This window comes from Coturnix japonica, chromosome 14 (assembly GCF_001577835.2).
Source record: "Coturnix japonica isolate 7356 chromosome 14, Coturnix japonica 2.1, whole genome shotgun sequence".
NCBI lineage: Eukaryota > Metazoa > Chordata > Aves > Galliformes > Phasianidae > Coturnix > Coturnix japonica.
Genome location: NC_029529.1, coordinates 3,208,319 through 3,233,573, shown reverse-complemented (window position 1 = coordinate 3,233,573; position 25,255 = coordinate 3,208,319). Strand labels below are relative to the sequence as shown.

Here is a 25,255-nt window from a genome sequence, read left to right as displayed (position 1 = left end):
TGGAGGAGGATGGAAGGACTGAAGTAGCCATTTCAGATCCTCAGCAAGGCTGGGCATGAGAAGAGCAGGGTAGCCACAAGCTGGAGATGACCCAGCACCTCTGGGTGGCTTCACAGCTTGTCCCTGTCCCACATGCTGCCCACTCTTTGCCTTTTTCCATTTTCCACTTGAGGTTTTTGCAGTCAATCACCGCTTTCCTCTCCTCATCCATTCACTAACAAGAGTGGGGCTGATGAATTAAAGATCTGTGCAGAGGGATGTTTAGGCAGATGTATCCCTCATCTGGTGTTTGCAAGGCATGAGCCGTTATCTCACAGTGTGGGGTAGGAAAAAGTGGGAAAATATTCAGGAAATAACCAAAAGAATAAGAAAGGGAATGTAAGAGAAGCAAATCCAGACAGTGAGATGAAACTATCTTTAGGCAATTACTGGGGAAGAAATAGAGCTGCCAAGGATATTAGAGCTCTTATGCACCTGCTAATCTGTTCTGATAAAGGTCTGACCAGCTCAGCTAAGAACACCATTAAATCTGCAGTAATCGGTGCCAGAGGCAGCCCAAGGGCTCAGCAGCCGAGTGCCCCAGGAAGGCCATTTCCAGCAGGGATGTGCACAGCCCACAGCAGGTACATGCTACCTGCCCCTGGGATGGAAGCACATCACCCAAGTTGCAGCGAGTCAGTAACCTCCCTCATTGCCTTTACCCTGCATTTCTTAAGGCTCCATCCAACACTTCTGACTTCTAACATTGTTCTTTCGTGTTCTGTAGCTTAGGGGAAAGCAAGAAGTTCCTACATGGCTTCACAGCATGGATCAGTGATCAGTACTTACAGCTGACTCACAAAATCTGCCATGTCATGAAGTCTCTCCAAAAGCTTCCAAAGCCAATGACCTGGTGAGGTCCCTGGCAGAAATACACTGAGAATGTGCAACAGGACGAGAACAGGAGCAAAAATTCTCCTAAGTCCTGCAGGTGCAAAGCTTCAGCCTGCTCCTTGTAGAGCCAGAGTGGGACAGGCATCACAAGTCTGCGTGCAGCCTGGAGCCTGTGGCAGGCCAGGTCGGGGCTGTCAGCCTGGCACAGATGTGAGTGCCTGACAAGGCGATGGGAGGCTGCCTCCCCCGCAGTGTGTCCGAGCCTCCTTTGTGACTGGAGACGTTATCTGCTGCCTGAAAGCACACAGACTGCCTTCCTTTTCATTGCCTCTCCACCACTGTTGACTTCAGCCGCATTTCTTCTGATTTATACCAGCAGAAGCTCAGAGCGAAGCCCACAGCGAGCAAAGTGCTGTCAAGGTGAGGTTCCTGTCACATCAGCTGCCATAATTCCATCGACTTAATGAATCTACTCCTAATTTACAAGTCAGAGCCGGATCCAGCACCAGCAGCTGAGTACAACGGTGCCATTTTTATATATTCAAATTTATACCTGAAATAAACACCACGTTAGATCTTTCCAACAGGTCTGAACTGCAGCGTGCTCCTATTTCTCCCTGCAGAAGGGTGAAATTCTCTTTAATGTTTTGAGGTAGCCTTCATGTCTCAATGCTGGAGGCTTTTCAGAGTCCCAGATAGGAAACTGTCCTACAGCCATGGGCTGTGTGGGCTGGGGACCCCTCCTATGGAGGCGGATTCCTGGGTCCAGCCCAGCTGCCTGATGAGGTGCAGTGAAAATTAAGATAAAGTAGAAGAAATAATGCATTTCCCTCCATACAGGCTTCTCTTGTGTACTCCAGGAATAAGCAGAGGTGTGTGATATACCTCCCTGCCAATAAAGGGGCATAGATCGAGATGGCTCGGTCCCATGTGATCACAGGTTTAGAACAGAAATTCACGGCTTAACCAATATTACACCACAAGGACAGACACTTCCAGACTACAGGATAGTGGGACAGATCCATACTGACCTGCATCCCCAAAGAGAAACCATCCACAGCATGCAGCCTTGTGCCTGTATCTGTGAGCACAGTACAGGAAGGCTATGTAGGGTGGGAAAGTCTCTGCTCTCAAGTGAAATAACAACATTCTCTTCTTGATCTCATCTCCCAAATTCCCTTTCTAGGCAGGATGGCCCAGAAGCCAGAGAGCTGACATAATTGTCATGGAAACAGCAAAACTTTTGTGCACAGCACGATGCCAGAACTGGAAGCCAAAACTCCTAGCAACGGCAAACAACTCATTCCTGAACCTTTCACTCCATCAAGCAACCAATGAAACCTTGGAAAGCAGGGGTGGTGGGGATGTGGAGGTCCAGGCACTGGTAATGGAGCAGCTCCATCTCCTTGACCTCCTCCCTGCTCTCTGCCAAGAGAGATCCCGCTGTGACATGGGGAAAGTCCTCACTCCCACTTGGGTTGGCTGTGAACATGCAATGGAACCCAACAGGCATCTTGAATGTCTTACCTGCAGACCTAAAGCTGTAAAACAAAGCAGGTTTGTAAAACAAAGAGAGGTGGCCAGAGGCATCATTTGCTGCCTGATCTTGTAGCATAGAAATGTGGCAAATAACCCTCATGCTGCTTTCTTCATATTGGCTGGAGGAAAGCCCCGGGGCACAGCACTGCATGGGGAAGGTCTCTACCCTGCTCAGTGGGAGCAGAGATGTGCTCTGCTGGTCAGAAGGGCTTCAGAGGAGTGAGAAAAGCAGGGCTTCGTTTCTGTTGGTAAGCCTGAGCGTGCTCAGTCAAGAAGCTTTTGCCCATGGGAAATGTTTTGATAGATTATTGCTGCTCATGTTTTTCTCCTCCAAGTCCTTTCTCAACTGTGAGAAAAGCTAAGCATTATATTTTTATTATCCCTTGGCGAGTTGTGCTGGAATAAAAGAAATCTGCAAATAAAAGGGAGATACTATGGAGTGTGGCCATAAATTGGACACATGCAGAGCTGAGAACAGCTTGGATGCTGAAGTAGAGAGAAAGAATGTAAAAGAAGTATCCATACATGAATGTACTTGTGGTAGGAGTAACTCTGAGATCCAGATAGCCAACCTGGGAACTACATGAATTTGCCTTATCCTTTCATAAAACCGCTGAAGTTGGAAAAGACCACTAAGATCATCTTGCCCAGCCATCAACCCATCTTACCCTTCATCATCCTCAGTGCATGAGGTCTGATGTCCACCCAGTGCAGGGGAGGACAGTGGGTTCTGACATTCCCTGCTGCCCCTACCACAGCCCTATTCCTTCCATCCCTGAGCAGGTGCTACATCCCACAGCACCGCAGGGCTTTGGTCTGGAAAGGGTTGGGCTGGAGCTGTAGGACCCCCCTGCAAGGACTGGGCCCTCAGAGGAAAGCTATCTGCATACATCTGTAAGTGCAGAGATGTAATTTGTCCTTTCTTTGCTGCTTAAATTATACAAATGAGATGGCGTTCCTTTTTCTTGCCTTATCCCCAGAGAGTCAATACATTAAACAAAACATTAAAATATACTCATAATCACGGAAATTCTCTCATATATATTTATAATCTCCGAATAACTGGCATTAATGCAGAAGAGGCTCCTATGTGCTTATCTCTTCTTGCCGCTTATACGCCCAAAATATACAGCACAAGAAAGATAAACACATTGAAACTACCCATCCATTAACATATCTGCCACCCAGAAACAAAGGGAAGCAGAGAAGGAGACAAACACAATTACAGCGACGTGTCTCCGCCTCTATCTGATCATTAGAGACAACAATAAGGGAATTAAACATCAACCTGAAGACTCTGGTGGCTATTTCCAATGTGAGAACCACTAAGAACAGAGAATGGGCAAGGGGAGAAGTGGGCACACAGGCTGTGTGCAGGGTAGGGCCCCCCAGTGGTGTTGGGGACAGCTTTCCCCCAATCATTTCTGAACATTAAGGCAGCGGATGCTCTCCACTACGCTGCCTCAATGACCCGGCTTATTAAGAAGAGCTCAGCCTCCACCTCCCACTTCATGCTGATACTCTGCACTGAGAGCTGAGCGCCACCAGTTTGATTTGTGGGCACCCCCACAGCACTCAGCCTCGCTGGTAAATTCAATCAACCGCCCTCGCAGGAATCACTCCCACAGCCACACAGAGTGTGAGGGATATTATTGGAGTGGCCAGTTGTGAAAACCTGACCTTCATCCTCAGTAGCTTAGCGCTATAAAAGCCAACTCCTCTGATATCAGTGAGACCAACTGCTGCTTCCCCAAGATGCATTGATGCCAAGCGCACCTTGAGTGTGTATTAGCAATAAGTTACTGGAGGTGCCTCTCCGTTCCTTCAATCAAAAAGCAATCACCCTCCTCCCTTCCCCATGGCAACTGGGGTTCAGTAATCACCTCATCACCTATTCCAAATTGATGTTGAAACACACGTTCCCAAAGATGGAGAGCTCTGGTCTCTATTAAACAGCAAATATTTGTTACTGCTCAGACAAAGCACCTTCCAGTCTGCCTCCGGATACATGTCCCCTTCTCTGCTTTGAAGGATGGTGGGATGGAAAGCGCGGAGGAGGTCAATATTTAAACAGCCTGCTAAAGGAAAACTGCTCTGAGAGCCAGAAAGCCAAATGCTCTGCACGTGGAACTTCCAACAAAACAAACAAACAAAGAATCAGAATGAAGCATTGTGCTTTGGCCATCGGGAGGACTCCTTTTGTTTTCTGGCTTTGGCAGGCAGGTTGACAGCCTGAATTGCCATAGCATTTATGCTACACAGAAGGCATCTTAATTTTGAAGCCAATGCAACAGAAGACATCTAAGCCAGAAGTGAAGGCCACCATTTGTTCTGCTGTCACCTCCAATGGCAAGAAAGCAGCTGCCCTCACAGCCAGCTGAGCCAGAGGAAAAGCCAGGGCAGATCCTGGTGCTCACAGACACTGAGAGATCCAGGATGTGACCTCTGGGTGTGAGCCATGATGCCGAGTGCTCACGACTTTCCTTCTCCATTTGCTCTGTACAGTCATTCCAAGACATACAGACAGGACAAAATCGAGGCTCTGCATTTTGCTCCAAAAGTAAGAAAATAAAGAAATTCAGGGTGATCATGTGAATTCAAAACTGAAGGATATGAATTTCAGGCTTTTTTCCTAAACGCTTGTACTGTAAAAGTCATACTAGTTTGAAGGCATATAGAGAAATATAGGAAAACAGAGGAAATCAAGGTATAGATCAAGACTCGGGGGAAAAGCAACAATTCTTTGAAGAGGGGGGAATGGCTGGGCATTGTGATGGACACCGAGGTGTGTGCGGCTCCTGAAGGGAATATAAAAAACCTCCGGATAAGAAACCACACACACAAACACGTTGCTTCGTGGCACCATCTGCTGGGAGAGAGCACGAACAGCCGAGAGGAGGATGGATGGAGGCCCTATCATTTGTTGCTTCCAAGAGGCGCAGGTGAACGGCGTATGGGGAAATGCAGAGTGTCAGTGCAAACTGCATCTTTTCCTTGACACTGTCAGTGCAAAGATCCCTAAGATTATATGAAATTAAAGGGAGTCCTGTGTCTTCCAGCAGTGGCTTAGAGTTCCATCCCATCCCCAAATCATGTGGCAGAGCCATTGGGTAAGCATCTCCACTTAAAGAGCAATGGCAAATTAAAAATCGTCTTGAAAAGAATCCAGCATTCAAATCAGTCTCTGGACTCTCTCAAGAAAGGCCATTAGGTTTAATTCCCATTCTTCTGCAGCATACATTAGATAGACAAATGGCGAGGGCTGTTTTTAGAACTCAGCTTTGAAAACCTGCTGATGTCTCAGCAGAACCAGCACTCCACATCCCCAGCTGCCAGAGACTATAGCAGCGTGTCTTGAGGAGGAGGAAGGGGATTTTCTCTGGGGTTTTTGATGAAAAAAAGTGATTGTTTTCATCAACCTAATGACAGAACCTCCATTCCATCTAAATAGAACTTAAATTATTTATAGACAGGCCACTTTGTCCACTATTTCTGCAAGGAAATTCTGGATCCCACCCCATTTCCCAGCTGGAGAAAAAGGCAATTTGGTGACGTTCCCATGACTTCGTGGTGATTTTGTGCAGCAGCTCCTGCAGGTCAGAGATGTGGATTCCATCTCTTCTGTCCTCTTCCGCCTATGGGGAGAAAGACCACATCTCCGCTGTGAGCTGCACTCTCTGATATCAGAGCTAATAAAGCAAACAGCAGAACTGCACATTGCACCACCTCATAAACTGCAGAATAATGCTAAAATTGAGTATAGCAATGGCTCTGTTTTGGCTGCAGCCACCACTGAGGATCATGCTTTGCACTTTTGTTATTTCTGTTTCTAAGAGCATCAGAAAGGTACTACTGGAGATTATTTGTGTATCTGTTACAGTGGTGTTTTGGTACTTTGCTTTTAATAGAGTGGCACAAGCCAAACTCCATGGCGCTGCATTTTGCAAACTAGAGGAATAAAAATGAAGGGCTTGTAACAATGCTTTGCCAAGGATGTAGGGCCACTACACAGTGAGGTTTAGTGACATATACTTCATCGTGCCAATCGATAAAGTAATTGGAATATTTCAGGTACTCCTTTCAGGTTTTCCTTTTCATTAGATGTGAATATTAGGCACATACTTTCAAAACACTTGAAGGTTGCAGCTCTTAACATGACAAAAAGCCCTGAGCCTTCTCAGACCCTTTGTTCATCTCAGGTCTGTTGGGGCACTTAGAAGCCATTAGTCACCCACTGGCATATTTAGGGAGCTAATGGCTTTGAAAAACCTGATCCTTGTGAGCAAAAAGCATTCGGTCATATGGGATGTGTGAAGCATCAGAAGGTCGGGCTGTGCAAATACACAGTGGCAAGAGAACATGTACACAACTGCCTGTCCTTGTTGTGTTTGATACCATGATGGTGTTCACCGCTGATGGTTCCCCAGCTCCCACTGAACCTCACACACAGCAGTCCCAAAATCTGGGCTCCTGTACCACACAGCCCTCCAAAAACCCCAATGCTCTTCCCAAGTCCCCCCCACAGGCTGCGGCTGGGATTCCCCAGCCGGGCACTAGATGGCAAAGCATCCTGAGTACAGGGATTTCACGACTCCGTTGTCCCCTTTAGAAGGATCTATGGGAGGTTTGGGGTGTTTTTTAAACTCCTTTCCAAATAAGGGATTTGCAAATGTAAATGCACGGAGCCCAGGGGGGATGTGATTGAATTTGTATTCCCGTCCTATCTCCAGGCCGAGGAATCTGCTTACAAATGTCTGAAGCCGTTTCCATCGTGGCTGCTCCCCCACTGACAGATAGTGGCCACAGTGCTTCAAACGTGCAAACACTGCACTGCTGCAGGAGAGCCCTGCTGCTAAGGAAGGCACACTGCTCCCAGCAACGGGCACTAGACGAGTGTATGTGCAGCATGTGAGCCCCAGGGCCCCCAAAATTAAGTAGGAACCATTGTGCCACTGGGGTTGCTATACAGGGCATGGAGATGTGGAACTCAGCCCTAGGTGACCTCCCCAGATCTCTGTCTTTCACCCTGGAAGTTCTGCCCAACACACAGTGCTTGTCACACAGAGGGAAATTCCCACTGCTCCCCATTACGTATGGGGGATACAGCAGATTTAGGGCCAAGCAACAGATCCCCACTATTCACTCACCAGTTTCTTGTGCCAAATCCCACCTCAGCACTCCACTGCATGGCTTTGTTGCTTATGCAGAACAGTTTCTTCTGCTGGGACAGGTGCTTGTTGCCACCACCCTTATGACAGCAAGCCAAAAGGAGCAGCATCCCCACTCTACCAATGGACAGCATCTCATAGTGATTCTGGATCTCAGAAGCCCTCCAGCCACGTATTTCAGGTGCAATGGTCCCACCTGTGCACACCTGGACCTCACCTGGTATGCTGTGAGCTCTCCTCTCCCCGACACCATGGTCAGTGTCCTTTGCTCACCAGGTGCTGTGCCCTGTGGAGAGGTTTAGTCCTACATAAAGTCATTGCAAAGGGATCCCAGTGCCAACCGCACTGCTTGGCAAACAGAGGGGAAAATGTGTTAAAAAATGAGACTTCCGTGCATGTTCTCCGTCTGGAATCTGCCCGCAGAGCAACTCACATTTCTCAAAGGGATCCATTATTTCAAACTATGTGCTGAATAACATCAGAGTGTAATTGCAGGGCTGAAACTCTCCTGCAAACAATTCCTGAGGACATCCGGGGGGCTACAGCTGTGCTCAGCCCTCTCTCTGTGCTCCTGAGCTGTGTATGGATAAGCTCTGAGTCAGGCAGGAAGGGCAAATAAACCTGTTTACAAAATCCTGAGAGATAGAACCTTTAAATTCCACGCTTCTAACATAACTGTAGCTGAAATATCCTGACAGAGAGAACTGGGCAGCTCTGGACTCCCACACACCTGATGCATGGAACTGTCTGGGACATGTATTTCCAGTTACTATTCATTAGGTCAAATAAGGGGTCCTCCAGCTGCCCAGGTATCCAAATAGAACTGGGTGATTGGAGGAGCTGCCTATGGAAGAGCTGGGCTGGATACTAAAGCCATCACACAGGCCCCATTTCCTGCTGAAATCATGAAATAATAGATGTCCAATTAACCAGCAAAGCAAAATGCAAAGAGCAGTATTGCTTACAGAGAGCTGGCATAGTGCCCGCTGAGTTATAATGGGAATATTTTACATGCCTAGGCTTTAGATAACCTATTCCTATTCTCTTCCTTGCTGCCCTTGGGGTTCCTGAAAGAACGTCAGCTTCTTGGAATGACTTTTCTCTTCCAACATCTCAAGTCCTCTCCCCACTTCACCAGGGCAAACAACCACAACTGCTGCTAGATCAAGCACAGGCTGAATAGCTGGAGTGAGAGGCCGGGTTATCTGACACAGGGTGCAGCCCTGAGGTGTGGATGTCCTGCTGTGGTTGTCTCCACAAGGTGCCTGTGTGGGAAGTAAGGAAACAGCACAAGGAACAAACATCTCTGTATGACGCGCATCAAGTGCAGGTGCTCAATGGCTCAAGCACCTCCTTGCTTCACAGTTCATTTAACCTGTCATGTAACCACAGCCTGAGGCAGCAAACAATCCAAACCATTGAACTGTTGCAGCTGATAGCCTACAACATGCTTCCCATAGATCCTGGCACCTGTCTGGCTCGAGATCATTCCCAATGCTCAGGAAGGAGCCGTCACCCCAGGACGACCAGCAGCACACAGAGCAGTGACTCACTGAGCACTGGGGCATGACCAGGAAAGGAAAACCCTTTGTGTTGATTTCTGAGAACAGAGAGAAATGCAAATACTCAGGAAAGGCATCACAGAGGCAGCCCCGCTGCCACGTGTAGAGCTCACTTGGATCAGACTGCTGCCCAGACAGCCCAGGTCCACAATCAACAAAGGATTTCCTCTTCCTTCTCTTTTGTTTTACAACCTCTCAGTTTGTGAAGCCTCTCTTTATTTGCAGAGAGCTTTGCTGGGGACAAGAGTGGATTTATCACTAATGGGAAGGGAGCCTTAAAAGCTGCTGAAGGAGGCACTGATTTACCATCTCTTAATTCAGCTCCAGTGCCCTGACCTTAAGAGCTGTTTATGTAGCATGAGCAAAAACAACCCCGTGCTCCCTGCGGAAAAGGAAATGATGCAAGGTGTGGGGCTGCAGCTCCAAGCTAGAAAAATCCTGCTCAAATCTCACACCTCCAGCACACCACGATGGAACTGCTGTGGCAATGTGGTGTTATCTCCCACTGGGAGATGCTGCAGGGAGCTCACAGGGATGCAGGCAGCCCTGGGTCTGGTTCTGGATGTGATGACAAACCTCAGGGCACAGTGGGGTGAGGATGCTCGCCTTCCCCTCTGGAGCTGCCCTGGGAGCGTGGCACAGCCCCAGTTCTCAGCAGTGGGAGCCTGGTGCAGGTGCAGCACTGCAGTGAACAACCAAAAACACAGCAGGACAGCCTCTTCCTGCTCCTTCCTGACCTCATCCTCTCTCAAAGCAAACATGCTGCTCTTCTAGGGGGAGATATCCCCTGTTGCTTTGGGCCAAACAAGAAAAGGAGAAAAACAAACACAGCCCCAGCTCCCGCTATCTCTGGGAAGCTGACTGAGAGAGGTTTGGGAAAAGCAATGTCTGTGCCACATCCTGCAGCTGGGCATCAGGAAGCTGCAGCACAACGCCAGCAGTGCCTCATCAGGTTAAGTACACATGCATCTTCCCCACTTTATAGGGACAACATTGACTTGGCATCCAGGCTCGGTGCTGTGTGAAGATGCAGCATCATAGAATTGTTAAGGCTGGAAAAGACCACCAAGATCACCAACACATCACCACCAAACCACATCATGAGACACCACGTGACATCCTGGAGGTCAGTACAGACAGCCACCCTCCCAGGAGGCAGAAGCTCAGATGATAAGAGAAGAGCAGGTTGCACTTGTTGGTCCTCCAACACGTGGCCCCATCCCAATGGGACTCCTCCTGGCACTGCTCCCAGCACCACACAGGTCTACGTGGAGCCACGATGGGGCTGGGAGAGCACTTTGCCTGCAGACACACAGCAGGGATCGCTGCTGCAGAGCGGTAACGGCTTTGTCCAAAGCAAACACCAGCAAGAAAAATACATCGTGAAAACACCAAGCTCAGAGCCGAAAACAAAGCAGCCACTTTCCGTGTGTTCTCTCATTAAACAGCAGTACTGTGAGGAGCGAGTTGGGATATTGAACCAAGATGTTCCAATACAGGATTTGTCTCTGGCAGCTGGGCTGTATTGGAAATTTCCTTCCAATAGGTACTGCCAGAAAGAAGCTGACACTGACAACAGCAACCCAACCTATGCTGAAGCCTCTTTCTTATATATTGAGGGGAAATGAATCAACAAAACACACCACCCTGTTGTCTCTAGTTGTCTTCTCAGATTAAGCTGACGAACCCAAGAGCCAGATTTGAGCTGGTGTCTCAATTCCAAAGGCAAGCTCCACAAGCAGCCTGTTTCCCTATTACAAATTAAAGCATTACTTCCAAACCTGCAGACTTTCCAAAAGTGAGGAACTGCATCCAAGCACGCTGACCTTTTTCTAAGCTCTAAAAAATGTAATAAATGCAAACTGCAACAGCATCTGGAGCTGCCCCAGCATCTCCAATCCACGTTCTCCTTTGCTGATGACAAATGCTTTGCATTTTTCTTACCTTTTTATTGTAACACATTTGCTCCCAGAAACCACTGCGTAGAGCAATGGCTGCACTGGAGGACCCGGTGTGAAGGGGACCATAATGTGGCAGCTTCATCTTGCTGTTGTGGGGTGGAACAGAAGCACAGCTCACCCTTGTCTTACAAACGGCTTTTGGTTACAGAGTGGCTCCTGGCACCTTGACTTACCCTGGGAAAACCTGAGCACATGAGGCAATATTAACTCCAGAAACACAGTACCTGCAGGATAACTTTGAGCATTCCTCCCTCTGCTGCAGTCTTGGATGAAAAAAATTGTTATACCTCAGAAAAGGGCCAGAAAGTTGAGATTTAAGGACTGAAAAGGAAAAACCAATACAGTTCTGATTCCATCATGTTGAAACAGGGATTAGTAGCAGCTCTCAGCCCCACTGAGTACCTGCTACAGAGCCCACACCCACACTATAAGGACCAAAGCACACAGCAACTGTGTCTGCAGTGCCTCAGCCCAGTCCTTGGCTGCTGACAGCAGCTGGAAAAGGAACACAGCAAACTGCTGGCCTGGGGACATGGAGCTGGAGGGACACCCACAGCTGCTGATGGAGTCCGGCTGTCCCACACCCACTGCAACAACCACGTGGAAGTTGCACAACATGAGCATCCCTGAGACAACAGCAGAGAACGGAGCTGTGTTACAGCTGGTCTGGGGGCAAACTGGTATTGGATACCTGAGTGATGCTACATTGGGTCCTCACTACGCACCGCGTTACCCACCGCTTGGAAAACACTGCCTACACTTCATTCATCAGTTCCCTGTTAGCTAAAAGTCACTGAAGCCTTTGTAAAAAAAAGTTTTACACTCTCAACATGATTATTCCAGATGACAAAAATACTTCTGATGTACCCAAGAGCCAACATACATATATAGTCTGAAATCATAAGGCACGCAAAGGTTGAGAGAAGGGAAATAGAGATGGACAGAGGTGCCCAACACCAGTGAATGGCCAGGGGCAGCACCCCTCCTGTGCACCCATCCCCTCTCTTGGTCATGCTGCTTTGATAAAATAACTCCTCATGGCCTTTCATCCCAGTTAGAGCTGCTGCTTTAAAGAAGAGAGCAGCCTGTCCCTGCTCTGGTTAGTGACCTGGGGATGGCTCGATGTGGGCATCACCTTCCCACAGAGCTCAGGGCTCTGACCCTGCACCTCGTGTCAGAATTCCTCACCTCAGCCCCCAAAGCCCTTCCACCCCCCAGCAGCACATCCCAGCTCCCTCCCCTCCCTGCTGACCACACTTTTGGCCATGCTGCCTCTCTGACACACACCATGCTGGCTCATCCCTATCCCCGCTCCTCCCATTTTTCCACAGAGAACTGTCCAGGATCCAACCAAAACAAGAGACGATCCCGGCCACATTCTCTTCCACCCATTTTGAATTCTTGCTGTGACAGACAAAAATACTGCAGCTACAGCCTCCCTGCCTCAAAATGCAGCCCTGCCAGGGCTGGGTGTCATCCATCCACACCAAACACAGTGAAGGCACTTCTCGGTGGGTCAGGACACCTCCTTGCTTGGTTAACACGTGGGTCAGATGGGGCTGGAGATACACTGGCGTCAGTCTGGCGTTCAGATTCAGCACAGACTGAGGATAAGAACCTGAGACATAACTATGAAACTCTTCACTGGGGGAAAAGCAATTCCTCAGTGCTCAGGGACACCGCAGCTGGCTGAGCACCTCCGCTCTGCTCAGCCCCAGGGATACCCAAGGACATCAGCATCACAGACAGCCCTGAGGCATTGCATTGCTGTGACCTCCGAGCCATCCCCCAGCTGGGTTTTGCCCAGTTTAGAGCTGCACATGAAAAACACGCCCTCACCTCAACATCATGGTGTGAAGAGGATGTAGGCCATGGTGGGAGCTCCAGGGCTTGGCATGTAGTCACATAGAAACACTTGAGGTGGAAGGGACCTTCAAGGGAAATCCCTGCTGCTCCACATTCCTTGGGATCACCAAGATCTCACAGATGGAAAGCTGAAGCAATAAGCAACAGACTTAAGGTGTAAAGCAGTGAGCAAAGACCAGCACAGCTGCTACGCTGCTCTGCTGGCATTGCTACACGTGCACCTATAGGTTAAGTTGCAAATGACCTCCTTCCACTCAGCTCTCAGAGCCTCTGGTATTTTGTAGCAGCAATTAATTTGCCTAGGGAAAGGCTCATCAAAAAGCCAACAGAAATGTGACTGGAAACTTCCTCTCCACCCCCCCCCAAGTTCTTGCTGTTCCCAACAGGAACCAAGCTCAGCTGCCACAGCTCCTCCACTTCCTTCTTTTTTATTTTTAATTACTTTATTTTAAGCCATTTCTGAAAGACGCACAAAAGCCAAACCACAGCAGGGCTGGGAAGATGCTGGGCTGTGACACCAGCACTGCAGGGAGGCAGCACAGCATGCAGGGGGATGCAGCAGCTGGAGGGGCCCTGCTGCTGTGGGAACCAGGCTGGGAGCAGCAGCCCACCAGCAGCAGCAAAGCCAGGGGCAGCAAATGGGTTCCAGCTCAGCCTCTGCAGAGCTGCCACATTGCAGGCAGACCTGGACCCACTGCCCACCATCACTGCTCAGCTCTTCTGCAGCCTCTGCAGGGACAAGTGTCAACCTCTGCAGCCCAAGCTGTATCCTTGATTAGAGAAAACAAGACTTCAGACCATGCACTGTCCACTTCCATTTCTTCCCCAGACAAGCATCACTGTCTTCATTCAAATGCCATCTTTCTTTTAACCCCCTTCCCTGATGAGGTTTCTTAGTGTGGACAAGCCTTTACCTTGGATCCACCTCTCTTGCCTGTCCTGCCATCATACCCCGCACCCTTCCTGGCACTGCTCAGCACCACGGCCACACGCAGCCCTGCCAAGTCACCGGCCTTCCCCGTGCTCCAGCTTACATAAGGAGGAACAAGCTGGCTTTTCTTCGCCACCCCTTCAATGCTGCCATTCATCCCCTGCCCTCCACCCTCCCAGTGCCACCTTGAGGGATTCAAAGCACACGGCCAAAAGCCTTCAAGCATGATCCCAGGGCAGCGTTTTACCCCATGATGATTTGTCCACTCTTGGTGGCTCTACATTTTTGTCACCAGAAATAAGTTAAAGCAAAAATGACTGAGATTGAAAGGAACCCACATGGTTAAGGACACCCTGGCAAAGCTGTGCCAGTGCTCAGAAAGCAAAGAGCTCTGGAGCCTGACAGCCCTTCCCTGCAGCACGCAGGGGCTGTGTTGCACACCTCATGCCATAGCAATGAGCGAGGGACCCCATCTGTCACATAGCTGCAAAAAGACTTTGGCTGCAATGCTGAGCAAGCACTAAAGCTGGTCTCAGTTCTACCTGGAAACATCTCAGTCAAACCCCTGGATATTTGTGCATCCACATATCGGTTCTGCCTCATTGGGCACCAGGCTGGCTTTGGCCAAGTGGTCAAAAGCAAACCAGAGGGAGAACAGGATGTAATTTTGCAGGCTGAGCATGAAACAGCAGAGCCAGGTTTATTTAGACACAAATAGGCCACTTCAAAGCATTTTTCTACCTCTTATAAAATCAGCACTAGCATCACAACCATCTAAACTCACAATTTTTAGCTCTCTTCTGACTTCAGGCCAGCACTCACTGCCTTCCCTCACCACTCATTCTGCCATTGACAAATACTGAATTCCAGCTCCTTCAGAAAACTGGGGGGGAGGAAGCATGGCTGGTTTAAACCCTTTGTCCTTCTCTCCCCCCTACATACTCTTTGCATCATCAGAACAGAGCAAGAAACCCACAGGGAAAAAAAAAACAACACACATTCCTAAAGCTGGAGGCTCTGTCCCAGTCCCCCCCAGTGGCCTCACCACAAAACTCAGCACAGCCTGGGTCGCCTTTGGCTCCTTCACAATACATTCACAACAGCGGCAGGGTGGGGAGGAAGGCTTCAAAAGGAGGAAGCAGCAGCACAGCGAGCCCTCTCCATGTGAGCCTCACTGCTCCTCTCTGCAGGCACTTAGGAGAATGGCTTTGGACAGGTATGGGTTTGTAGGTGTTGAAATGGCGTAAATCAAATGCAGGCTGGGCTCGATAAGGTGACAGCTCCCTCCCACCACTATCACTCTTACCACTCAAGCTCTCCTGAGGGTGAAGACATAAAATATGCTCTGCATGGGACAAGCTGCAGCCGTGGCTCATGGGGTGGTGCAGGTGAGGATGCAGCTGCAGCCAGTTTTCAGGATGAGCATCACGAGGGCCCTGCAACTGAGCACGGTTTGGAGGGGCAGGATTTGGTCAAGAGGCACAAGGGAAGCAGCTGGGAGGAAGTTTGCACAGCTCGGGCGATGCGGTGCTGATCAGCACATCTGCGCTGCGTTCCCAGCTGCCCACGTCTGCAAATACTAAACACCAATTAAATGGAAATTAGAAGAGGAAAAAGGAAAAAAAAACAAAAACAAAACAACAAACACGTTGTAAAGACAACAGCCGAAAACATCCAGGCTGTAACTTTGAAGAGTGGGATGAACCAACCCTGAAGAAATGTAAATATTGCAGGAACCAACAGACTCCAGGGATTACTCATTACAGCAGATGAGAGTCTCAACATCTCTCTGTTTTGCAGCAATTAACTCGTAATAGGGGGGGGAAAAAAATGGAAGAGATCAACGCTTCTCTATTATTATTTTTAAATAATGACTCATAAACAAGCACTTCCTTTTTCCCCCCGAGCTGTGAAGATCTAAGCACTAAAAATCAGATCATGGCTTCAGGCTCATTTAAACTGCAAATCTCCCTGCAGAAATGGCAGGAGGGTGCTGTGAATACAATCAGAGGCAGATTCTTTGCTCCGAGCATCACTGCTAGCTGTTACCTTTGGCTTAAAGATTCAAAAGCTTGGAGCAGTGCATTCACCAGGAGGAGCACACAGTGCTGAGACAACACACACGTACAGAGGTTGGAGAAATGAGGAGTTGGAGGGGGAGCATCACCCTGGTTCTGAGCAGGACAAGGAGTCCAGCATCAAAGCAGCTGCCCAGAACACAAGTGTGCTTCCTGCAAGGCCAAGACCTTCATGGTTTGCACAGCTCTGAAAAGTAATCAAGCACTTCAGCTCTCTGCTTGATCACAGAGCAATTCAGAGAGAAGCAGATTCAGCTGATGAGACACAAAGCCTGTCTCTAAAAGCTGCATCCTATGGGAAGCAGCCTGCAGGCACCGAGCACAATGGGCCACCATCACTGCTGCAGCAAAGCCCAGCAAGGCAGGTGATTAAATCTGCATCAGTCGATTGGTAAAGCAGAAATACAGCAGATGAGGGCACAGCATCACAAGCAGTGGCTGGCACTCTGAAAAAGAAATGAATGTAGAGATCGCCTTGATGCACACCAACTGAAAGGAATCTTTCAGCTTTTCTTCACTTGGGGCTAAATATCCACACCCTGCCACGTCCCCCTAAAGCACTGGGAGTTGTGTTACATCCCCACTGCTGCAAGTGATCTGCGCTGAGCACAGCAGGCACCACATCACAGAAGACTCTCCATACTATCAATGCAGAGGGTGCACAAACACAGTGTTTTGTACAGCAGAGCTCCTCCACCACGCTGCTGGAAGTGGAAGCAGTGCAGAGGCACTGGGCTGGCCCTCTGCACATCCTGAATCACCCCATGGGCCTCAACCACTGCCCTCCTGTGATGCTGGCTGTGAGCTGCATTCCTCACCGCAGTATGGGGTGCTCCAGCACTGACTGACCCACCTGCTGGGCTCCCAGCCCTGGAGAGATTCAAGTGCTCTGCAACATCACAAAGAGCCCTGAGACAACACACAGAGGCAAATGCATCAGCGCCTTTTAGGTTTTTCTTTCACTTCTTTTTTCTTTTTTTTTTTTTTTATTCCTTCCTTTCCTTTGCCACAATGCACACTTCGTATTAAATATCTTAAATATATTACTTTTAAAAAAATGTTATTAATAAAAAGCTACTGAAGGACACAGCTGGCAGAGTGACCATGGGCAGCGACCCACTGCAAAACATGGGGACGTTGGAAACAAGAAGGAAACCCAGAAAACAATGAGAAAAATACTGGCATTTTCTTCCATATGCGCAGCTGGATGGAAATATCCTGAACTGGGTGTTACTGCAAAAATGGAAGGAGAAGCAATAGAAAAAATATATTCCATTGTACCAACCTGTATGGAGAAGGGAGGTAAGAGCAAAAAAAATAAGGAGGCTTTAAACATTTTTGGTATTTCTGATGTTCCCTCCCACACCCGCAGCCCAATCGCTTTTAGTCTTTAAGCAAGTTCTCTGGCTTGGGGTAGCCAAAGAGTACAAAGTCTGCCTCATAAAGCTTATAGAGCTGCTGCCTCCAAGCCAGGGGGATTTTAGCAAACCAGTCATCCTCCCAGCTGCTGGCAGTCCTGTTCCTGTAGCTGGGGGGGAAGCGGAGCAGCCTGTCCACCTTGAGGAGCTGCAAGAGATAAGCAGCATCCTCATCCAGCGTCTCCAGCTTCCCAATGAAGTCATAGTCTATCTGGCACGGGTGGCACAGCCGGTACACCTGCCTCCAGTGCTCATTGAAAGGGGCCATCTTCTCTGTCCTGGGATCCAGTAAGTACTGGATGAAGTCAGAAAAAGAGACTTTGAGGCCCGCCCCGAAGGCCTCGCTAACAGAGGTGGGAAGGTTGGTATGGTTGGAGTACAGCTTTAACATGGGGATGGCAAAACGCCGGTAGAACTCCTCGTTCTCCAGCTCAAATTTACTGCGAAAGGCAGAGATGAGGCGGACAAAAGGGTCCCTCACAAAGAGGAACTTAGTGTACTTCTTCAGTTTGATCTTCATCAGATGCCGGGAGAATTTCCCGTATCGACGCCAGAATTTGTTGAAAGTCAAATGGGTGCTGGTGTTGTGGACGTGCTCACGTGGGATGTCCAGGGGGTTCCGGTATGGGACCCCTTGGTCCAGCAGGCTCTCACTCAGCACAATCATCACCCGTTTCCAGTTGGTGCATGCTACTTTGGGGACGTAGCAATAGATGATGCCGTGGCGGTCATCCACAATCAGGTGGTTGAGCTCATAGTTTGGGATGTCGTCAAAGGAGCGTTCTTTGGTGGGGAAGGCAAAGCTGGAATTGGCACAAAACTCGCGCAGCGTTCTCTGCCTCTCTATCTGCAGCTTCTCTTGGTCCAAACTGTTTCTGGCATTGTGTGTTGACCAGTCGTAACCTCGTATGTTCTCCTCCAAATTGCTCACCACAGGCTTGTTGGAGCCCTGGATGAGCAGCTGCTCTGCCTTTCGGGAAGTAGAGCTGTTCTGTTTCAGGTTTGAACTAAGCAGCTTTGCCAAAAACTCATCCACCTCTGGTAAGGCTTCCCAGTCCCCACCTGCAGTGATACCGGGGATGGCCTCTGGGGAATGCGGCCTAGAAAAGGACGTATGCAGGTAGAAGTGAGCTGTTCCCACGTTGTCCCAGTAGACGATGATCAGGAGGATCATGAAGATGGAGACCAGCACCATAGAGAGACGGAAGAGCCGTGCTTTGGTCATCCTGACAGCTACCACAATAGCTGGCCTTCCCATGGATTCACCTCCGGCTCACAGAGTGAGGGCTGGGATCCTGCATGGTGCTGCAGACCATGAGCCTGGAAAGGAACCAGTAATAAAGTTAGTCCATCTCTTAACTACTCTGGTTTAGAGAGAATGACTTTGCATGATCAAGGCTCTGCACAGGGCTGACCATCCCATGGTCTTGCACAGGAAGAGCTGTGTGCTCCCCAAGTACCTACAATGACTACAAGGAGAAGCACCAATTCTCTTGTAGGCAAAGCCTGACCTTCCCTCCCTTTGCTCCTCCCTTGGCAGTTTTAATAGCATCTGGTTCTGCAACTGAACAGAAGGGTTATCAGATCCCAAAGTATCCCAGGGACAGACCACAGCCTTCAGCTTCTGCTCCAACTCTCACTAACTCCTTTCCTTGAGGAGGAAAAGCTGCACTTGTCCTATCAGAGGAATCAGAGGACACTGTCAGGAGGGGACACTTGGGCTCCCAGAGGCTACCCTGGAATTCACTCTGATTTTCTGTCCAAAAGGAGACATAACACGTTACAAGTTTACTCATTTCCATAGCAACAAAGGTTTGTTCATCAATCTCCAGCTTGTTGGATCACACGATTTCATCAGAAGTTCTGTTTCCATTTAAAAGCAAATAAACAAAAATATTAACAATTCGGACCTCAAGTTGTCAGAGGGATGTGCAGGAGCATTAAAAACCTAAAAGTATGCACAGAAAGTACACAGAACTAACTACCTTGCAGATCTCCTTGGTTTTTAAGCCTATCTAACACACCAAGCAAGAGGGCTTGATCCATGACTCCAGCTTTTGGTTTCACACTGTGGTCTCATCACCCCCATAAAGATGTTCTGAGCCGCTGTGCTAAAAACAAAAGCCTTATCAGAGCTGTAAACACAGAGGCACATTGCCTCAGTGGCTAAAGAAAGCTGGTGCTGACAGAACATCACTGACTGAACGCACGGCTTCATCTAATCTGTGTGAAGGTACCCAGAGGACGTCACCTCCACCACCTCTCTTGGTAACTGCTTCATTCTGTCAAGGGCAGCAACGACACAAACAGTTTTCCTGTGAAAACCCACAAGGACACAACCCTGATAACAGCCAAGAGTCAATGAGAAACATGAAAGAATGATTATTTTTAAACCAAATTGTTTCCGAGATTAAGGATGCTCTGGTAGATCTCTGCCCACTTCTCAACTGTGTACAAGTCAGTAACTCTTTCCCAGCTTAACATAATGTTTCTGTCACCATTACCCCTAACAGCTCCCAACCTCCAAAGGCAGGTGAGAAAAGGCCACCTGCACAGCTGCGTTTATGCCTCAGACACACCATATTTTAACAAGCAAAGTCCTGATTTCAAACCCTAGATCAAAAGCATCAGACCAGAGTTTACTAATGAACAGGAACAATATCAAAGTATTAGCCCAGTTTGTCCCCAAAGACATTAAATACAGAACTGCGGGTTTGGGGATTTTCCACCAACATATTTATTTGCATTTTGGAGGTAGGGAGAGCCAGAAATTCAGTGTGGCCGTAGCCTACCATGTGGCTTCACACTGCAACACCAACAGCTGCGCTACTTGGAGCCAGGCTCTTACCCTGCATCTCACAAGGAGCTGGAAGAACCACGCAGGCACAACACACAGCACCCTGCAGAGCAAGGAGCAGGTACTACTCAGCTGTAATTCTCTACGTTCGGCTCATTTAGGATAAGGAAGGATCGAATCTAAGAAGAAGCATCCAGGGATGAGCACAGAGTTAAGGAAGGGGAAAATTCCATGCGTGCGTCAGCACCCCAGGCCAACATGTCAGCCCAACAACAGAAGATAATGGAGTGATGCTGCCAAGCCTACTGCTTGGCACATCTCTGGTTGTACATTTTGCCTGAATCTGCTCTTGCTTTTGAGACAGTTAGCTGTTCAGGACAGGGAATGCTTCCTATTCTGGATGAATACGGCGCCTGCTGTGTACACAATTCCTACCATGCTGGGTTTCAGGGTGGCTGGAATGCAGCAAGTCTGGAAAGCTGCAAGGAGCATCCATCCTTTCTTGCCATCTCCCCATGCCCTGCAGCTCCCACAGCTCCATGCTGCACAGCAGCCTGCCAGCATTTCTACAGAGCTATCCCACCCAGTGCAGACAGATTATGCTCTCAACACCAACAGAAGAAGCCCAGCAGTGTGTGTGGCACGGCAAGCACACACATTCCTCTGGGTAAATGGAAGGATGCTCCTCGTTAGAGCCACCCCAATCACATCCAGAAGCCCAAGGGGTTCACGCCTGCTTTCCAGGACACAGCACACAGCCACAGCATTTGGCTTTCCCAAGGCACACAGCAGAGAGCAGCACAGAATTGAAATAACTCCGCTTCCATTGACTCTGTCAGTGACTGAGAGGAACCCTGGAAAAGAACAGTAGTGCAACTTAATTTCTTCTCCTGAGAAAGCTGCTGCAAAACACAAGAGTTACTCTATTGACTATGATACATCCTCTTTCTGAGCACTTCATAAAGGAGGCCAGGCTGAAAGCACAAATTAGAGGTCTCTGAGCACATCAGAGGGAATGTGCCTTCATTCTCCCCTTGCCAGAATCGAGAGGAAAACCTCCAGGAGAAGCCAAGAATTTACATTCAAGTTTAACCCAAAGTCACCAGCCAACAAGAATGTGCACCAGGATCCATACAAAGCTGCTTCTGTGACACGATGCCGGCAAACTGGGAAACGGACCAAGTGCTATAATCATCCCACACAGCCTCCCGAACAGCCGTCACGGGATTATCTCCAACCTGAACCTGGCCCTGGGGGCAAACCAGTGGCTTTTCTCCCAGCCTCAGACATGAAAGACTCCAAGGTACAAAGTCACCGCTCCCATCCCCTCCTGTCACAAGGTGCCACGTCAAATAACCATCCCTCCAGATCTAACTCAAAATCCACTTAAACCAGAAATGAAGGGGAGGCCTCCCCAGCACTTATTGCAAAAGCTATTGCAGATCTGGCTCCTCGGGGAGTTGGAAACCTTACTTGCACTTCGCAGCCAGTTCATAACCGTCTGTTCTGCGGGCAAACATCAGCTTAAGCAACTCCTGTCTCTTTCTTCCTGTTCTCTTTACAACGTTTCTGCGCCGCGATGTTCTCTCATTGCAGAAAGTAACTCCAGCAATACTTTGTTCCTTTGCTGGAGCAATAAGATCTACAGAAAATAAGAGCTTACATACAGATCCACGCTGGACACAATGGACGTAACCCCACTGCTAACAGCACTGTGCCTCCAAAGGTTTCGGTGCAGCTCGCATTTCTCCTCTCATTGCATCCCCCCAGGTTTGCTCCTGGCTCCACCTGGGAATGCACAGCGTCAGCCCAGGCACTGAGCATCATCTCACCTGCTGCACAGCCTGCCCACAACATGGGGAGCTGCAGGACATCACACGTCTTGTTCAGCCTTCACTTCTGAAGGTGGAAAGCAGCAGAGAGGCAACTTGACTCAGCAGCAATCACCGTCCAAGCCATGCAGCTCTCTTCTCCCACGTGCAGGGGAGCACACCTGCTGCAGGTGAGGCTCAGGGCAGTCAGCAGAGCACTCAAACCAAACGAACCTCTGCAAGTGTAGGGGAGCAAACTCACCTCATCCACAGCTAATGGGCAACGTGCTGATAACCAGAACAAACTTCACATCTGCCCATCGCTCAACAGATTGCTCCTTCTAACTCTACCAAAATCCAGCATGCTTTGTAGAGCAAGGAACTTTTAACCTAGGTAAAAGCATTTACTAACCTAGGTCCAGCATTTACTGAGTCACATAAATGCACGGTGTAAAGGCAAAAAATGAAAGAGCATCTTAATTGCCACAGCCGTACTATCACGAAGGCGGGTTTGTACAGCCGTGGCAGTGCCAGGCTCCTCTCTCTTAACACCCATCCTGGGAGGTCGCCTCGATAAACCTATTTCCAACGCTTCCAATGGGAAGCAGCCCCAGGGCAGCGTGCTCTGCTGGCTCCTGACCTCCATCCCGAGCACAGGAGGAGCTCAGCGTGTCCCGGTGCCCACAGCCAACACAAACCTGGGGTGCGCATCAACATCCGCTGCTAAAGGCTCGAAATCAGCGCCCTGCGGCTCACACCGGCTGCGCTCACCTCGGAAATGCTTTATTTAAGCGCTTGTAGCTCAAGCTCCGTCTGAAGTTCCGGCTTTAAAGTTTTAAAGTCACCCATCCCCGCTTTGCAGAGATGGCTCAGCAGCTTAAAGCCACGCACCTCGCCGGGATGGAAACCTCTGTGTCCATGCACCGCTTCCCAGCTTTGAGCCCCAGAGCAGCACAGAGCACATAGAGCCCACCCGAGGGGCTGGTTAAAGGCCCATCGCCCCCAGCCGAGGAGGGGCCGGGAGGGACGGCACGGGACGGGGCTGAAACCCTCCCGCATCCCCATGGCTGCGGGGCGGAGATGGGGGCACAGCGGGGCCGTGCGCTGCCATTTACCTGCTGCCACCGGGAGGTCCCGGCCGTCCTCGGGACCGCCGCCTTCCTCAGCCCCCGAAGCGAAGCAGCGGCCGCTCCCGCCGGCTGTGCTGGGCTCCGGGCCGCGCTGCTGATAGCGCCGGACACCGGCCCCGCCCCAACGTGGGCGGCCCCGCGTGGGCAGCGGGGCCAGCGGCAGCGCCTTCCTCCCCTCCTCCTCCTCCTCCTCCTCCTCCTCCCCCCCCCGTCCCGTCCCACCGCCCCCCGCTGATGCCGCCTCTCGCGAGACGGCGGCACGGGCAGCTCGATGGGGCCGAGGCGCAGGCGCTGCTCCGCCCGGCCCGGGGAGCGTGGATGGATGGAGCCTATGGGGGAAGCTGTGTTAGACCTGGTTATGAGCGGGGTGTGAGCGGTGACACTGCACGGCCAAAGGCTGCTGAGCGAAAAGAGGCTGTGGCCGACGGTCCGACTGGTGACACAGCCTCCCCCTGTAGAGATACAGCCTCAAAGCGGTGCTTCAGACTCCCAACATCCCGGGCTTTGCTTTAAATAGCTCTGAACACTGCAAGTTTTCATGGTGATTCAGCCCGAAGGTATGCACTGGAGATGTACAAACTCAAGTTTTCCCCTCACTTTTGGTCCTTCAGTGCTTGCAAGTCACGCGAGGCTTCATAAATAGAGGCTTGGCTCAAGCCTTGCTGGCCCAGGTTTGTTTTACAGACACACGGTGCTTATTTCATCTTTTTTCTTCTATCTCTATTTATGTGAAAGAATCCACCCAAGGAACAAGTTTTCCTGACCTCTCTGCTTCGCATCTGCACCTCTTCCAACTTAATAAGTAAAACTGGTTGCATCCTTATGCTCACTCACATGTTTGTATTGCATCCCACCACATGCTTGAGGCATGCTACAAATAAACATGATTTCAGCTTCCTTAAACTACCCTTCATCTTCCTGCCAGCCTGCAAAGCAATGTGTGAACCTACAGGAGAATGTCAACTTCAGATGCTTGATGGCAAAGCCAGGAGAGCAGCCCGTTCTGCTTTGGCATAGGAGTTATTGTTCATTGGAATGAGCAGAACGACTTTATTTGAAACATATTCAAAAGGCTGGAAAAAGAACAATTGAAAAAGCCTGCTGGCTGGAGTTGTGTGTTCCCAAAACAAAAGCCTCATTCCCACTGTTAATGTCCAGGCGCTGTTAATGTCCAGGCGCTGTTAATGTCCAGGTGAACTCTTATCAAGGTCTTCACGTATCACCACACTCCTGGCTGCAGTCAGACCTGAATTGCTTGTCAGCTGGCAAAGAACATGCAGCAATCTCTGGCTGCTCTCACAGCCAAACATCTGCTCACCCAAAGAGCATTCCAGGAGTGCATTACACCTCCCAGCTCCGCAGCAACACGCAGGAATGGCAGGAGAGAGAATTTCTTGGGCCTTTCCATTTGGATCTAATGGTCAGGGAACCTGTTGAACGTGTGGCATCCACACATTTGCCCTGAGGAAAAGGTGGTGCGGGCTCCATCCTGCAGGAGAGCACTGGTGAGAAAATGAGGTTTACTTATTCTCTTGCACTCTGTTATCACCTTGTTTGTCTTAAAGTAAAACTAATATCTAATGCACATAGAAGAAGTAGGGTAGAAAACGTCATATAGAAGATGCAAGTTCCCATTCCCTGCTGCTTTACCAAGGCAACACAGGCAATAGATGCAGCACATCACACACCCCTCCTCTATTTGTTTCTGTAGGACCCATCCTTGAACATGTGCTGCTCACAGGAGCATCGACTTGTAGCAGAGCTGCTTTTTGAGAGCATGCCACGTTGCAGGGACAGCTCTTCCCCTTTGGACCACCAGAAAGAAAAAGCAATATTTTCTGACCTTGTCTGGAAATGACTGTGGGTAGTGGTAGCAGAGGGGCCTCATTTGTTACAGAACTTGCCTATTTCTGCTTCATTCCTTGCCAGACTCACTGACAAAAGAAACAATCTTCAGAGCAGAACAACCAGTGTTTTAAAAGTTTCGCCCTGCCTCTCTCCTTAACGAAGTGTAATGATCCATAGAGCAGAGCTCTGTGTCCAAACACACCGTTAGAGCCCGTGATGACCCAAGCTATGGACTCTGTCACCACTCAGAGCCAGCATTTCACACAGCCAAAG

At 49.5% G+C, this 25,255-nt stretch overlaps 1 protein-coding gene across 2 annotated transcripts; it reads right to left on the bottom strand.

Moving 5' to 3' along the window:
* Positions 1-14,560: 14,560 nt before the first annotated feature.
* Positions 14,561-23,290, bottom strand: CHST12 (carbohydrate sulfotransferase 12). 2 transcript variants are annotated; one of them, XM_015876992.2, is made up of 2 exons: positions 23,120-23,290; positions 14,561-18,716 (listed from the first exon to the last, which is right to left on the bottom strand). In XM_015876992.2, the coding sequence occupies exon 2, from the start codon at positions 18,652-18,654 to the stop codon at positions 17,362-17,364; it is 1,293 nt and encodes a 430-aa protein (XP_015732478.1). In that variant the 5' UTR covers positions 18,655-18,716; positions 23,120-23,290; the 3' UTR covers positions 14,561-17,361. The 2 variants fall into 2 exon arrangements, with proteins under 2 accessions (XP_015732478.1, XP_032303558.1); XM_032447667.1 differs by lacking the exon at positions 23,120-23,290 and adding an exon at positions 22,703-22,725.
* Between the last annotated feature and the right edge of the window lie 1,965 nt (positions 23,291-25,255).